Source organism: Bos mutus, chromosome 1 (genome assembly GCF_027580195.1).
Source record: "Bos mutus isolate GX-2022 chromosome 1, NWIPB_WYAK_1.1, whole genome shotgun sequence".
Lineage (NCBI taxonomy): Eukaryota > Metazoa > Chordata > Mammalia > Artiodactyla > Bovidae > Bos > Bos mutus.
Window position 1 is genome coordinate 90,553,455 of NC_091617.1, and position 17,222 is coordinate 90,570,676.

A 17,222-nucleotide genomic window follows, 5' to 3' on the forward strand; every position below is an offset into this window, starting at 1 on the left:
AATTGCCAACATCCATTAGATCACAGAGAAAAGAAGGGAATTCAGAAAAACATCTACTTCTGCTTCACTGACTACTTTTAACTGTGTGAATCACAAACACTGGAAAATTCTTCAAAATGTGGGAATACCATACCACATTATCGGTCTCCTGAGAAACCTGTATGCAGATTAAGAAGCAAGAGTTAGAACCTGACATGGAACAATAGCCTTGTTCCAAATTGGGAAAGGAGTACATCAAGGCTGTATATTGTCACCCTGCTTATTTAACTTATACAGAGTGCATTACGTGAAATGCCAGGCTGGATGAAGCACAAGCTGGAATAAAAGTTTCTACGAGAAATATCAACAACCTCACATATGCAGAAGGTAGCACCCTAATAACAAAAGTGAAGAAGAGCTAAAGAGCCTCTTGATGATTGTGAAAAAAGAGTAGAAAAGCTGACTTAAAACTCAACAATCAAAAATCTAAGATCATGGCATCTGGTCACATTCAGTTCAGTTCAGTCGCTCAGTCGTGTCCGACTCTTTGCGACCACATGAACCGCAGTACACCAGGCCTCCATGTCCATCACCAACTCCCGGAGTTTACCCAGACTCATGTCCATTGAGTCCCTGATGCTATCCAACCATCTCATCCTCTGTCATCCCCTTCTCCTCCTGCCCTCAATCTTTCCTGGCATCAGGGTCTTTTCAAATGAGTCAGCTCTTTGCATCAGGTGGCCAAAATATTGGAGTTTCAGCTTTAAAACCAGTCCTTCCAAATTACTTCATGACAAATAGAAGGGGAAAAAAGTGGAAGCAGTGACAGATTTTATTTTCTTGGGCTCCAAAGTCACTGCAGACGGTGACTGCAACCATGAAATACAAGACATTTGCTTCTTGGGAGAAAAGCTCTGACAAACCCAGACAGCATATTAAAAAATAGAGACATCACTTTGCTGACAAAGCAGTCACGTACAGATGTGATTGTTGGACCATAAAGAGTGCTGAGGAATTGACGCTTTTGAATTGTGATGCTGGAGAAGACTTTTGAGAGTTCCTTGGACAACAAGGAGATCAAACCAGTCAATCCTTAAGGAAATCAACTCTGAATATTCATTGGTAGCATTGATGCTGAAGCTGAAGCTCCAATACTTTGGTTACCTCACGGAAAGAGCCGATTCATTGGAAAAGACCCTGATGCTGGGAAAGATTGAGGGCAGGGGGAGAAGGGACGACAGACGATGAGATGGTTGAATGGCATTACCGACTCAATGAACATGAGTTTGAGCAAGTTCCTGGAGATAGTGAAGGTCAGGGAACCCTGGTGTGCTGCAGTCCATGGGGTTGCAAAGAGTCAGACATGACTTGATGAATGAATAACAACTCACATAAACAAAAAGCTCTTTTCTTTGGAGTGTTCAGTACTAATAAATGCAAATAGGTCTTTAGAACAAAACATTTGAAACATTTACTCTAAGATCTGAAAATAATCATACTACATATTTTTATCTGACAGTCTTCTTTTCCTAAAATAACTTACAAAGAAAACAAATGAGCTTGAAAAAACACTGACAAACCCCTTTCTACCCTGTTTGGAATTGGTCCATTTTGAAATAGAAAAGGTAAAATCTCATTTCTAAGTGACATTAATTTGTTGTGTAGCTACAGTATGAAACAGATTCTATCAGACACTACCAAAAAAAGTTCAGTTTTTGCATAGTTATGCATAACTCTTCAGTTTCTAAAGTAAAAAGATTTTAATTGACTTTTGAAAAGCTATTACCTATTAACATAACAATGACAGTGACTAAGTTCCCAAGAAAAAATGAAAATGACAAAACAATCTCTAATTTAAGTAACGTAAGGTTTTTTCTCAACTTGTACAATAGAATAAAACTTAATCACCATGTAAACTATGAGATATTTTGCTCCAAAATATGTATGTATCCATTGCAACTGTATTGCATCTGCACAAATAATTATTTTTATCCCATACCTTAAAGTTCTCTCTTTCTCACACACACACACATTCATGCTTTTGTGTATCAGTTTAAGAATCAGAATTTATATCAAAGTCATCTAACTTAAAAGAAATTAGTAAGAGTTTCCAAATACCTATGCTACTTGATTTTCATTTGCTGGGGTACCAAGAGATATTGAAACAATTGTGCAAAAATCTCTGCTATATAAAAGCTGTAATACCCTCTTAGCTCATTATAATTTAAATGTTAAATGCTCCATTATAGAGGTAAATTGGGTTTAAAATAGAATTTTTCAAGCAGAAGAGCAAAAAATGTAAGGTCAAACAGAGTGAGGAATCAGAGCTTCAAATTGTGGTATAAAACTTGTTAGGGCATGGATTGATCTATTGATATACTAAGAAAGTCAGACCCTCTGACATGCCCTATAGAGAGTAAATATACTGAACTGGAACAAAAATTATATGTAACAGCTGTTAAGTGACAGAAGAAATGTGCATTGGACCACCGGCTTGTCATAAATATTGCACTCTTAATCAGAAAGCATCTGTCTTTTCATTTTCTTTTCAGTAATCTCTGCATTGTATTTAATCTGTGCAAAATGCTTCTTCTAACAGGTGCAACAATGTTTAGAAAGTGAAAACCTTATTTAAATGAAGTTTACAACTAGAGACGTTTCAATTAACAAGGTGATAGCTTATGAGGTGGAAAAATTCTAACATTTGGCAAAGCCACAGATTGCTTTTCGTTTGTGAAATTTAACTATTGTAAAATTAGAGTATAGATGTCAAGAAAAGCTGAAAGATAAAAGGTATTTCAAGCAATCTATGCAATATATGAACATCCTGAGAAACTACAGGGAAAACTTACTGGTGGGAATATGGATAGTACGAAATATTGGGAGTACTTATTATAAAATGTCATATTTCACTAAAAAATGTTAGAACTAATAATGTTCAATATCTTCCCCAAAAGTGGTGTCTACCACACTAGTCTAGTCTACTACAGGTAGTTTTTCTCTTATTATCACTACTTACTTGTGGAAATTGAATATAATAGATCCATGATCAATCTTGCTAGATTAAAAATCCTGTCAGAAATTCTAGATTTGCATTATAATCACCTAAATAAATTATAAATAAATAATTTCTTTAAAAACATGAGTATAATGTTAGCATACTTAGAATGCATATACAATTTTTAAAGTGAAAGGGACTATAGCTTTAAGTTCTTTTACTTAAAATGCAAAGATACTGAGCACAAAGATAACAAACTCAGTTTCTACAGCCTCCAGACAGGTAATAGAGGTGATAGGAGTCTGGTGAAACATGTGGCCCTTTAGGCTGTTGGATCATTCATTTCCTAAGTTTTGGTAGAAAGATGTGTTGAAGAAATATGCTTAATATTGTAATTGTAATGCACAATTTAGCCAACTGTTTCCATGGAAAAAGGAATCCATTGCTTCCAGAAATTCAAGTTTTCAATAAAGCTCAGAACAAACAAAAGATATCTGTGGACTGGATCTTTCCCTTGGGCTACAAATTTGCAAACTTTAATGTAATAGGTGAGGATTATTGTAATAGTTGAGGAATACTGTTAAAGAGATCTAGATAAACTTCTATCTTGGCCATTTATTAGCTTTATGATGTTGGATAAGCTACTTGATTTTAAGCTCCATTTCATCCTCAGCAAAAAAAAAAAAAAAAGCAGTAATAAAAGATGACTCATAGGGATATTGTAAATGATAAATGAGATAAAGTAATATACCTCAGTTGCTAAGTTGCATCCAACTCTTTGCAACCTCATGGACAGTAGCCTGTCAAACTCCTTTGTCCATGGAATTTTCCAAGCAAAAATAGTGTAGTGGATTGCCATTTCCTTCTACAAGGTAATTTAAAATATTTCCTAATGTAGAACTATTTAGCAAAGCAAGTATTCAATAAGTGGTAGACATTACATATTATATTACACATATAGTATATTATGCAATACATAAATATAATATATATTTTATCTTCATTGCATGGGAAAAGCTCTAATTTCCCTATCTGCTTTTACTAATTGACACAGGATAAATATTCTTTAAAGCGTGGATAAAGTCTTTCAATGTTTATAATTCCTCTTAATAACTGCATACAAATATTTATTATAGGTTAACACAGAAAGCAAAGGCTATTATCTGTTCTTTGGACAGTTCACCATACAAAATTGTCTCATCTCAAGCTTTCACATTTTGTAAGGGACAAATCCATTAAATTTTTTTCTCACACTAAAGCAATATAAACAAGGTCATTAGTTATAAAACACACAAGATTCTCTTTTAATTACTTTTCTTGGAGACAAATACAGTAGAAAATATTTTGATGATGGGAGTTACACATTCTGTGTATAATCTGAAAAACTGATTAGCTCATTCAGACCAATCCAGTTCTAGGGGATAAACTTTAGCCTGAGGTTTTTGTTGTTTAGTCCCTAAGTCCTGTTGGACTCATTTGCCACCCCATGTAGCTCGTGAGTTATCCTGGGGAGTTTCACATTATAATCATACCTTCAGAGAACTTGGGCTTCCCTGGTGGCTTGGATTGTAAAGAATCTGCCTGTAATGCGGAAGACTCAAGTTCAATCCCTGGGGTGGGAAGATCTCCTGGAAAAGGGAATAGCAACCCAATCCAATATTCTTGCCTGGAGAACTCTATGGAGAGAGGAGCCTGATGGGCTACATTCCATGGGGTTGCAAAGAGTCAGACATGACCAGGAGACTAAAGCATAACCTCAGAGAACTTCACTGGGACCTGTTTCCAAATTTTCTCCCATTACACCCTCAGATCTTCCAACTCATCATAACCCACCTAGTCAGCCTTAGAAGTACTCTTTTCTTAATGATTAGGAAACTCCTCCCTCCCGCTAATGTCTTATCAAAAAAGTTCTGAAATTCCCCCAATAATGTGCAAGTCAGATAATAATAATTCTGATGGTAGCTATGGGTAATGAAGCCTTACTATATACTTAATGTTAGCCAAGTCTCTTACATGCATGGTAAGCATTTAATCTTTACCATGGCTCTATAGAGGCTTCCCTGGTGGCTCAGCGGTAAAGAATCTGCCTGTCAAGCAGGAGACGTGAGTTCCATCTTTGAGTCAAAAAGATCCCCTGGAGAAGGAAATGGCAACCCACTCCAGTACTCCTGCCTGGAGAAGCCCGTGGACAGAGGAGCCTGGTAGGCTACAGTCCCTGGGGTTTCAAAAGAGTTGGACACAACTTTGCAACTAAACAATGGCACTATAGATTCTGTATATACACTAAGGTTCCCTCATCTATAAAAAACAGTTCTTAAAAAAGTTAAATCATGTCTAGAACTTGAATCCAAAGTCAAAGCGAAAGTTGCTCAGTTGTATCCGATTCTTTGTGGCCCCATGATACAGTCCATGGAATTCTTCAAGCCAGAATACTGGAGTGGGTAGGCTTTCTCTTCTCCAGGGGATCTTCTCAACCCAGGGATTGAACCATGGTCTCCTGCATTGCAGGCGGATTCTTTACCAACTGGGCTACCAGGGAGGCCCCCAAAGACAAGTACAGTCTCATTACTAAGGCTATACTATATTGCCTCTCTAAATTCTTGGCTTAAACTCAACCAGCATGAATTAAACATATATTGAATAAAAGCTTTCTTTCAACGTGCTAACATGACAGGAGCTGGATGGGCTGGGATGGGATGGAGGGAGATAAAAAGATGTTAAAATGTGTCAACTAGGAAAATTAAAAAGTGAGTTAATTTCTTAATACATCAATTTCATTAAAGTGTATATAGTAGGCTTGGTATGAGCAAAGATACCTCTATACACGTACCCCATCGATTCATGAGGTCGCAAAGAGTCAGACATGACTGAGAGACTGAACTGAACTGAATTGATGAAAATTTAATTTTAAACACCATAAATCACAGTGATTGCTTTTCCACTACCCAAGAATTCATATACAATAGGAGTCATCCAGAAATTCTCCCTCCAAGAATATAAGTTGTTAGTGATCGTTTGTAAGTGTCTACTGGTGGGTGAGATGGTAAAGAATCCTCCTGAAATGCAGGAGCCCAGGATTCTATCCCTGGGTTGGGAAAATCCACTGGAGAAGGGAACAGCTATTTACTCCAGTATTCTTGCCTGGGGAATCCCATGGACAGAGGAGCCTGATAGGCTACAGTCCATGGAGTTGCAAAGAGTCAGACAAAAATGAGTGCCTAATACACACACAGACACACACTGAGGAAATGAAGGGTGAGGGTAGAGGTCTGCAGAGAAACACAAAGATCACTTTAGCGAAAAATTATCAGATATTAAGAGATCACATATCTGATACTGAGCCTATAAAAATACAATTTAGATACAACTTTTTAGGAACATCTGTAACTGAAAAACAAACAAGGTTTCATTTTCCAGCCACTGTTTTGTTAATGAAATAATTGCTTCAAGAAAGCCACCCCAGAGGCTTTCAAATACCTCCCAGCAAAGAAGAGATAATCTTGTAAAAGAAGGAAAAATCTTTCAGTAGGTTTGGATCTGCAGAGCAACAGTTTCCTGTGACATAACTCTGAGAAAAATAAAAAGGCTTAAGGTCCAACATAAGAATGAACACAATTAAGGTGAATCAGGCCTCTGTGACATCCTTTGGGAGAAAACTTCATGTCCTCATAAGAAAAAACGTAGCATCTTTTTAGTCAAGGAAACTATTGACAAACTTTGGAAAGCTACTCCACAGACTCACATTAACATACAGCAGGTGAAATGTACTTTCCCTTGGGCAAGGAGAGGAGAATCTATTGCATATGTCATCTGTTTCTGTGAATACTGAAGATTACAATTATGTTTTGATGTTAATCCAACAAGTGCACATTTCTTGTTGAGAAGCAAGCTGCGAAAATGTGAGTGACAGTATAAATCTTTTTAAATTGAATTCAGCACTATTGAAAAGAGCTGATGTTTTCAAATATTCTTACAAAGCCTCTGAACAACTAGAATAATTTTCTAAATGAAGCTACTTTTTAGAGTAAACTACTTGGTAAGCAAGATGAATAGCCAAGATAAAATAAAATCCTGCATTCCTGCTATATATGGTGTGTGTTTTGCATTTCTGTAAGCACTCACCTCTAATGTTTTGATGTCCTCATAAGTAAACCTCACGGTGGGAACTCCAAGATGGTTGATGAAGTAATCAGCATCATCCTGTATCTGCTCAGAACTGATATTGGTTTTTGGGCACTGATCTCTTCTGGGACAATTGAACTTATTTTTCTGAAAAACATAATTTAAATTGTTAGCACACACTATACTTCTTAGGTCATTCCTAAACCAATGCTATTTGAAACATGGGCCAATATGAGCAGTGTCAATGGCCAGTATGAGCAGGATCAATGACACCCAGGAACTTATTTGAAATATGAACTACAAATGCTTAGACTACAACAATACCCTCCCAAATGGGAACCTTTGAGAATGAAGACCAGAAATCTTTGTACCAACATTCTTCTATGAGGTTCATGCTCACTGGAGAGTGACTTTAGCACTGGCCTAGATCAAGCTTTGCCTGTTGTTGTTGCTGCAAAAGCATTTTAATTATGCTGTTGCTGCTAAGTCATTTCAGTCATGTCCAACTCTTTAAGACCCCATGGCCTGTCCTGCCAAGCTCCTCTGTCCAAGGGATTCTCTAGGCAAGAATACTGAAATGGGTTGCCATGTCCTCCTCCAGGGGATCTTGACCCAGGGATCGAACCCACAGCTCTTATGTCTCCTGCACTGGTAGCTGAATTCTGTACACTGGCATCAACCAGGCTTCCCTGGAAGCTCAGCTGGTAAAGAATTGCCTGTAATGCAGAAGACCCCAGTTCCATTCCTGGGTCAGGAAGATATCCTGAAGAAGGGATAGAGAAACCACGCCAGTACTCTCGGGCTTCCCTGGAAGCTCAGACAGTAAAGAATCTGCCAGCAATGTGGGATAGCTGGGTTTGATCCCTGGATTGGGAAAATCTCCTGGAGAAGGGAATGGCTACCCACTCTGATATTCTTGCCTAGAGAATTCCATGGACAGAGGAGCCTGGCAGGCTACTGTCCATGGGATGGCAAAGAATTGGATACCACTGATTAACTTTCATTTTCACCTGGGAATAGATTTATTATAAACTTTAATGACTCATTAAAAGAGAATGTAGAATCCCTCAAAGGTTTAATTTTGTCTTTTTAAAAAAGTTTTCGGAAAATTTAAAGGATGGTCTCAGTTCAATTTAGTTCAGTTGCTCAGTTGTGTCCGACTCTTTGCGACCCCATGAACCGCAGCACGCCAGGCTTCCCTGTCCATCACCAACTCCCGGAGTTCACCCAAACCCATGTCCATTGTGTCGGTGATGCCATCCAGCCATCTCATCCTCTGTCGTCCCCTCCTCCTCCTGCCCTCAATCTTTCCCAGCATCAGGGTCTTTTCCAATGAGTCAGCTCTTCGCATCAGGTGGCCAAAGTATTGGAGTTTCAGCTTCAAAATCAGTCCCTTCAATGAGCACCCAGGACTGATCTCCTTCAGAATGGACTGGTTGGATCTCCTTGTAGTACAAGGGACTCTCAAGAGTCTTCTCCAACACCACAGTTCAAAAGCATCAGGTAGGATATAATTCTATTCTTAAAATGCTTTTTTGGAAAACCACAGAAAATAAAGTTCCTCCATTTCTTATTCAAAAATTATCTCAACATGTCTTACAAGTATATGCCAATTACCAAAACCAAAGAGAACCACAAAGCTGAGTGCAACCTCTAGGGAAATAAAAAATGATGGACTATTATTTCTTAAACTAAGAGTTGTCTAGCATGTAAAATAAATGACAGTAACTTTACAAAAATAAAACAAAAAAATCAAAATCCAGTTAAATAAGGGTTCCTGTAACTATTAAGATTTAAAATGTCTTCTTCAAAAAATTTCCAAAAATCTAGAATATTTATGTGATGCTGTTGTCTCAAATATGAAATGTGGAAGAATACCAGTCTCTTCACCAGGAATCATGAGGGGAGTGAGACGACAGTGTGAGAATATCACATATAATATGAGGCAAAAAGTATGTATTTGGTGCAAATTTGCCATTGAATCAGCACATAGACTCCTCAATCCCTTCCTATGTTTCTTTGGCATGATATAATTTCGGAAACACTTTTAAATATTACCTATCAAAAGATTTAGAAACATGTATTTTAATATTCAGAAACTGAGTTATTCCAACCTTTTTCAGCTACAGTGCTAGATCCTTCAAACATATAATAATGTTTCAATACTTATCTATTTTTTTGAGGTACTAATACAGGGAGGGGACATATGTACACCTATGGTTAATTCATGTTGATATATGACAGAAATCATACCAATATTATAAACCAATCAATGAAAAGTAAATAGATATCAAAAATATTTGCAACAAACTTTAGATCAATTAAAATGGAAAATTGGTGTAAGGATTTATAAACTAGTCAAGGCTTCAGACTGACTTCATTTACAAATATCTTGGGTAATTAGATAGCACCAGGTGGTGCTAGGGGTGAAGAATCCACCTGCCAATGCATGAGAACTGAGAGAGGCAGGTTCCATCCCTGGGTTGGGAAGATCCCTCTGCAGGAGGAAACGGTGACCCACTCCAGTATTCTTGCCTCAAAAATCCCATGGTTCCTGAGGAACCACAGGAGCCTGGCGGCTACACAGAGTTGGACACGACTGAGCAAAACAGCTAACCACTAAGCACTAGGTAACTAAATATTTGGGGATAAAAAGTAACGAGTGTTCTAGTATACAGTGTAATGAGAGACCTAATGCTTTTATGGTGACCTCCCCAGCACACACACACACCGAGTCTTTCCTTTAAAAGCTTAGTTTTCTGAAAAGATAATTAACCCTCTTTCACTCCTTCATATACTCCTGGGGCCAAGACTCCTAGAGTTTTAATACCAACTGGGAGACTTTAAGGAATATCTAAAGAAGAGCTACCCTTAAGTACTGGAACATGAAAAGCAAAGAGACCACTTAATATTATGTAAGAAATCCCAAGTATTTCTGAGAGATCCAGGTAACTATTAAGGTAATTGTTGCACCAGAATAGACTTTTTTCTAATTGAATTTCATTGCACTGAGCGGTCAAGACACTCAGCAGCGTCCCATGACTAGTGTCTTAGAGTTTGGCTGCTTCGCTCATTCAAATGTCCTGAGTGGTGACTGGAGGTGTTTGAATTTGTGAAATCTAGGTTGTTGCACCTTTTTATGTTATTAATAGGCTTTGATGGAATCTAGTCTCTTTCCAGACTCTAGCTAATAAAATTAAAATTTATTTTTTAAGTGATCTACTTTCCCTTTCTGCAGCAACATCTACATCTCTTTGAGATAGCACATGTACCCTATTCATCATCAGTGAAAATATAGGTTTGGTCTTTGTTTCATTTTGTACACATAATTCTTACATTCACTCTAAACGTTATCCATACTCCTTAGACAGAATTTTTTCTAAACAGGCATGGATAAAAATTGACATCTTTCAATTCCATGAACTGTCTGTAAAAATTGTTTTTAATGAACGTTTTAAAAATAATAGTGGTTTTAAATGTTGATATCACTTTTACTCAGTTATCATTGTTATAGTTTCCCTCTCACAAAAAATAATAATTTCCCATATATGCAAGTTCCTCAAATGGGAGAAATGATCAATTCCAACCAATGCTTACATCCTTTGTTTTATCTAACAGTTACTCGAAGCACAATTGTTGTTTTGCCTCAGTCTTTTACTGAACCCAAGCATTCATCCCAAAACCAGAACAGATTCTGTAGTCTTTCTGTTTTTTCCATGGCTAATCCCATCGCATAGCTTTAATATTTTCATTGCAGTCTATGTCTGTGATCTCTTCTAGCTACATCATTGCTTTCATGTTTTGTGTTTTTCAGGCAAATAAAACAAGTAATATCCAGCCTTCAGGATCACATTTCTTAAAATACTTCTGCATCCTTTCCCCTACTCTGGCTTGCTTTACTTCACTCATCTATTGAAAAGTCTATATCTTTTCCCTAAATGTTTGTATTGCCACCTCTGTCACACATAAACTCTTTTGTAAACCAACTCTAAGATGTCAACGGGGTGAATATTATCAGAATTGTTTTTAAATTATGTTTTGACAGTTAAGATCTCTTAAACCACATCTCTGGTTCTAATATGGACTATTTAGGTTGGGAGAACAGGGTGCAGAATAATAGGCTTGCACGGCCCAAGGTGTAGCTGGGCCCTATAGCTGAAGGCACTGGACTATTGAGTCTCCTGTCAAAGTGAAGCCCAAATGAAGGGTAAAAGATTCAAGAAAATCAACCCAAGATTGGAAGGTCAGGGGTGACACAGAGTTCCCTAAGGAGCCCTCCTGGGGCCTATCCTTTACGTACTGAGTTTCCCTGTAAAATCTTGTGGAGAGCTTATTTGGCCAGTGCTTCTCTGTCTCTCCCTCTGTCTCCCCTAGCACCTTATTTCCTACCACCCACTCTCTTATGATTTAACCAGGGATGAAAGGCAGAACTATAGGATCCTCAAGTCTAAGTTTATTTTGTTCTTTTGTTCCTAACTAGCTTCAGAGTAAAATAGGGTTAAAAAGAACCCAATTTTCAGATTGAATCATCTAGGGATTTCCCTTAAGAGGAAAACATTTCTGGCACACAAAACCTATCCTCTAAATCTTCTTATTATTCACTACTTTAAATTCTAGGCCAAACTCAGAGACCTGAAGTGATCCTAAATCTGTATTCTAATTTAATATAAATTGTTTTCCCTCACAGCAGTGAAGTGGATTGTAATGGATCCATATCAGGTAACAGATGCTGATCTATTCAACCTCTAAAAGCACTATTATCTGAGAGGGAAGTATAAAATTCATTTTTTTCACTTTTCTAGAAGTTAGCCACCACAAGTGAGAGAAGATTGGTAACACATTTGTACAGATCAATATTTTTTTAAATTTATTTACAAGGCTGAATAAATACAAATTAAGTATTTCATTCAAGGAGTTCAAAATGTTTCACACTTAATGTTTGATACCAGACATGTTTATTCCAGTTTATAAAATAAGCAAGTTCAGACAAAAGCCATGATTATATCACATTTAATTTCCTATCACTAGTCTGTTGAAGACCTGAAATGAAATCATAACCTCAATCCTAAATCAGTATGCTCTTTGAAAGTATACTTTTAAGCTGAAAGGAATAACTTCTTAGTAAATTATTATATAAGTGACCTATAAAGACATTAAGTCAACATTTGCATTAGTTGACTAGCAATACCAAGACACTTTGACAGGTGTCTATAGTATTTGAAAATATGTTTAATAATTCAAACATTTTATTTCTGCTTTCTCTTGCTTACATACTCACCCTACATACTTAAGAAATCTAAGATGACTACTTACTCAAACAGCAAAAAAAAAAGAATTACATTCAAAATTAAAGTACTGCATTCTACATATTATAATAAAATAAAGTCACTTTATATTCATTCAGCATTATTTTGTAATTTTCATTGGGCAGAAGCAATTTATCATTCTGATTTTCACACAGTATAAAAATGTTTAAATTGTGATAATGATGTCTGTGATATTTTAAAAATGATTTTTTTATAGGCACTAGGATGGTGAATTTTATTTGTTAACTTGTCTAGGACATGAGGTGTCCAGATATTTGCTCAACACTGTTCTGGGAATGTCTTTAAGGGTGATTTTAGATGAAATTTTCATTTGAATTGGTAGATTGATTAAAGCAGATCACCCTCCCTAATGTGGATGGGCCTAATTCAATTAATTTAAGGTCTAAATAGAACAAAAAGCAGACCTTCCCACCAGTAATCTAGAACTCCTCCTCCCTGACTGCCTTGAAGTGGGACATGGGTCTTTTCTTTTTCTGTATTCAGCTGAAACATCAGTTCTTCTTGGGTCTCAAGTCCCAAGTAGAATAATAATACAAGTCCCTGGTATTTGGGCCAGAACTTACACCAGCAGTTCTCTTGGGTCTCCAACTGACCAAATGCAGATCTTGGGACCCTGGAGAACTCTGATTTATATAGACACTCTTAGATGGTTGGTCACCTATTTGTATAAGAAATTTCAATCAGAACCAGTGAAAAATTAAACTTTAATCATACTGAGAAGAACATTTTGTTGTTGTTGTTGTTTGATCAACTGAAAGTGGTTTCACACAATTTTGTTATTTTTTAACTTCAGATTTTATAAACATGATCCCAGGCAATGTGAACACATAAACAGGTGAGAAATCATAGAGAGAGGACTACATTTTGAAATTGGAAAGAATCTAAAAATCCTAAAGCCCCAAGATGATTATCCTGAGCTCCACAGAAAGAATTTAGATCAATGAAACTAATGGACCAAAAAAAAAGCATTTTTATATTCACTTAATTCTAACTGAAATTTAATATTTCATTCAAATGTGACAATACCATAAAACCAATAGTATTAGCATTATCTGTGACTTTGTGAACTAAACGAAATCAGGCATTTTCATTTCACATTTCAGTTCTTTAGCTTACCACTAATTTTCAATGAAGAAAGTTATGAGACACTTTGATGTATTTTGATATTGAATGTGTCTTAATTTTTAAATTTTTTTATAATACTAAAATGTGTACTTTCATATTTAGTTAACTGCACTTTGATACAATTGGTTTATTTTGTCATCCTGTGTATTTAAATCTAAGCATTTTATAATATTATTTCTGAGAATGAGTCTATATAGGACTTGCCAGCCTCTCAAAATGTTCCATAGGGGAGATATATCCTTGCAAAACAGTTTGTCTTACAAATTAGAAAACTGAGGCTTCCAAATCAACAGATCTTAGGCTCCAAAATCATTGTGGATGGTGACTGCAGCCATGAAATTAAAAGACACTTGCTCCTCGGAAGGAAAGCTATGATAAACCTAGACAGCATATTAAAAAGCAAAGACATCATTTTGCTGACAAAGGTCCATAGAATCAAAGCTATGGTTTTTCCAGTAGTTATGTACAGATGTGAGAGTTGAGAGTTGGGCCATAAAGAAGGGTGAACACTGAAGAATTGATGCTTCGAACTGTGGTGCTAGAGAAGACTCTTGAGAGTCCCTTGAACTGCAAGGAGATTCAACCAATCCATCCTAAAGGAGATCAGTCTTGAGTGTCCATTGGAAGGACTGATGCTGAAGCTGAAGCTCCAATACTTTGGCCACCTGATATGGAGAGCTGACTCAATGGAAAAGACCCTGTTACTGGGAAAGATTGAAGGTAGGGGGAAAAGGGATCAACAGAGGATGAGATGGTTGGATGGCATCACTGACTCAATGGACATGACTGCGCAAACTCTGGGAGATAGGAAAGGACAGGGAAGATAGGTGTGTTGCAGTCCATGGGGCTGCAAGAGTCAGACATGACTTAGTGACTAACAACAACAACAAATCAACAGAGCCAGGATTTGATTCCAGGTCTTCTCACTCCAAATGTAATGCTTTATCCTCTCTATCATGTTTATATTAATGTATTAATACAAACATTAATGTATTAACATTAATATATTAACCTTCAATTTGTTCTTCCTAGGATTCTAGGATTTTTGTTTTAAGTCATATTCAATTACTGGATATAATTATAACAAACTGTATCTGTGGCAACTCTTCAATGCTTAGCTATTGTGTGTATCATGTGTTCTTTATTTATTTAGCTGGTATTTTTATGCCAGTATGTTAAGTTGCTATTTAGGAAGTAATTCTTAATAATGAATTACAGAACTCCTCTAATAATCTTAGAGAGGGAACAAGAAGTTATGTTTACTAACTTTCTTTAGTATTTTAAACTAGAAACTTAAGTTATTCTTAACAGCAGCATCTGATATTGAGTTCTTTATACATAAAATATACTTTCAAGATGGCAAACCTATTTTTAAAAAATCAATAGATACATTGGCATGCCTTTTAAATATGTTAAATTGAGTAGGGGAAAATAGCTTTTTAGTTTAAAATGGCAATTTTAAACTCATAAAATGGAACTTTGAAAATCTTCCATATCTCAAGGTTTCTGCAAAGGTTTTAAAACCTACTCCTATGGTGTTAACAAAGTATTTTCAGCCTTAAAAGGTGAATTATTACTATTCCTCTAGTATACTCAAGTAGAATTGGCAAACTGAAAAACACACTCTAATTCTGTGAGATTTTTAAACCACATTCTGTTAGATTTTCAAACCACAATCTTGTTATTGAATGTAGAAAAATATAACTTTACATTTGAAATAATTCAAACTGTATTAAAATATATTTATGAACTAATGAATGCTTTAAAAATCACTCTGTAACAGTGCAAATGGAAAAGAATAAAGACATTTGTCCTTGTTTTTAGTGTAACTTCTAACTTGTATCCTCATCCATGCCAAACTCTATTTCTTTTCTCCTTCCACTTCCCTGACCAACTTCATCTCCCTGACCAAGAGACACATAAGGCAGAAGACCTATTTCTCTTTTATTTCTCTCCATTTAAGGGTTTTTGATGCAATAAAAACAAGTGTGTTATTTTAAAAGTATAAGATATCAACACTTCAGCCACTTTGTTGGGTTTAAATAAAGATCTCAGCCAATAGGAGACTTCACTCATGGTCCAGTGGTTGAGAGTCTGCCCTGGAATGCAGGGGATGTGCGTTCGACCCCTGGGGGAATTAAGATCCCACATCCCTGTAGTAAATAAACTGGTGGACCATGACTAGAGAGCTGGCTTGCTTCAACTACTGAAGCCTGCACCCTCTGGAGCACACATGTCATAACTACTGAGCCCACAACATGACTAGAGAGTCTGCGCACTGTGATGAAAGATCATGAGGGTCACAACTAAGATTACCCAAGGTGGCCAAATAAATAAATTTAAAAAAAACTCAACTAATAAAATAGTACCTACTTTACACTGTCTTATACCACAATATATTACAGATGAACCCATTTTTTAAATATAAGAATCTAAACAACAAAAGTGAGTGAAAAGTGAAGTCACTCAGTCATGTCTGACTCTTTGCTATCCCACGGACTGTAGCCTACAAGGCTCCTCTATCCATGGAATTTTCCAGGCAAGGGTAATGAAGTGGGTTGCCATTTCCTTCTCCAGGGGATCTTCCTGACCCAGGGATCGAACCCAGGTCTCCCGTGTTGCAGGCAGATGCTTTAACCTCTGAGTCACCAGGGAAGTCCAAATAAATGATATTAGATTTATTCAAAGGAAAAACATGTTGCCTTGAGGAAATGAAGGTACTTTTGCAAATGGAGAAAACAATCTCTAAGATAAATTTTACATTCCTAATATAAAAGATTAAAAAAGATTATATGTCATTGTCATTTGAGTTTTATTTTTGAAAGTAAAATTTTAAAGAAGTGTATGTATATGCTCTATTTCAGCTGACCCTCTGTACCTGTGGATGTACTTTGCCATTTCATATAAGGGATTCGAGCATCCTCAGATTTTGGTTTGGGATGAGGATGGGGAGGCTGTCATGGAACCCATCCCTGCAGATACTTAGGGACAACTACATATGCAAATAATATTTGCCTCTGGGGAGAGGTACTGGTGGGAGAAACAGGCTTAGGAGAAAGACTTTTCATTGTCTACCTGTTTATAACTTCTGAATTTTCAATCTGTGATTGAATCATCTGCCCCCCTGCCCAAATTACATGTTCCAAATCCCCTCTGAACTTACGTTCTATGTTCCCAATTCTAAGATTCCTATGATTGTAAGAAATACCAATTTTAAAACAGATTTTCTTGAATAGTATAGGAAAGAAAGAAACTTCTAACAGGCAGCTCACAGTTTCAGAAATGTTAACATTTTATAGAATGTCCATGCCTAGCAAGATGGGATATTTAGAGTTGTATTGCTGGCAACCATTTAATATAAGGTCAATTTAGGATTATCAAAAATGTATGAAGCATTGGGGAGGAGACAAATGACAGTAACTGCCATTTCAGTTTAATAGGGAAGAAAAGGTTCAAATATAGAGGATTTGGGAATAGATACAACAACATGAGGCCCTTGATGGGGTAGGGGGTCACCAAAGTAGGCATTCTAAATAACCAAGAGGATACTGGGAGAGAAAAGAGAGACAAAAGACAGCAGGGAAAACAGAAAAAACTGCATTCATTTAATAATTATGATTTTCTTAAGGACAATTCTTGCTTACGTGGTTTGCGTGTGTTTATATTTTCTA

The 17,222-nt window shown here is 36.5% G+C and overlaps 1 protein-coding gene across 9 annotated transcripts in view; it reads right to left on the minus strand.

The window, feature by feature from the left end:
- Nucleotides 1-17,222, minus strand: part of NAALADL2 (N-acetylated alpha-linked acidic dipeptidase like 2) — a 1,605,389-nt gene that overhangs the window by 293,158 nt on the left and 1,295,009 nt on the right. For all 9 annotated transcript variants that reach the window (XM_070373006.1, XM_070373026.1, XM_070373016.1 and 6 more), the window contains one exon: nt 7,100-7,246. In XM_070373006.1, coding sequence (XP_070229107.1) covers nt 7,100-7,246 — 147 coding nt within the window. The remainder of the gene's footprint in view (nt 1-7,099; nt 7,247-17,222) is intronic.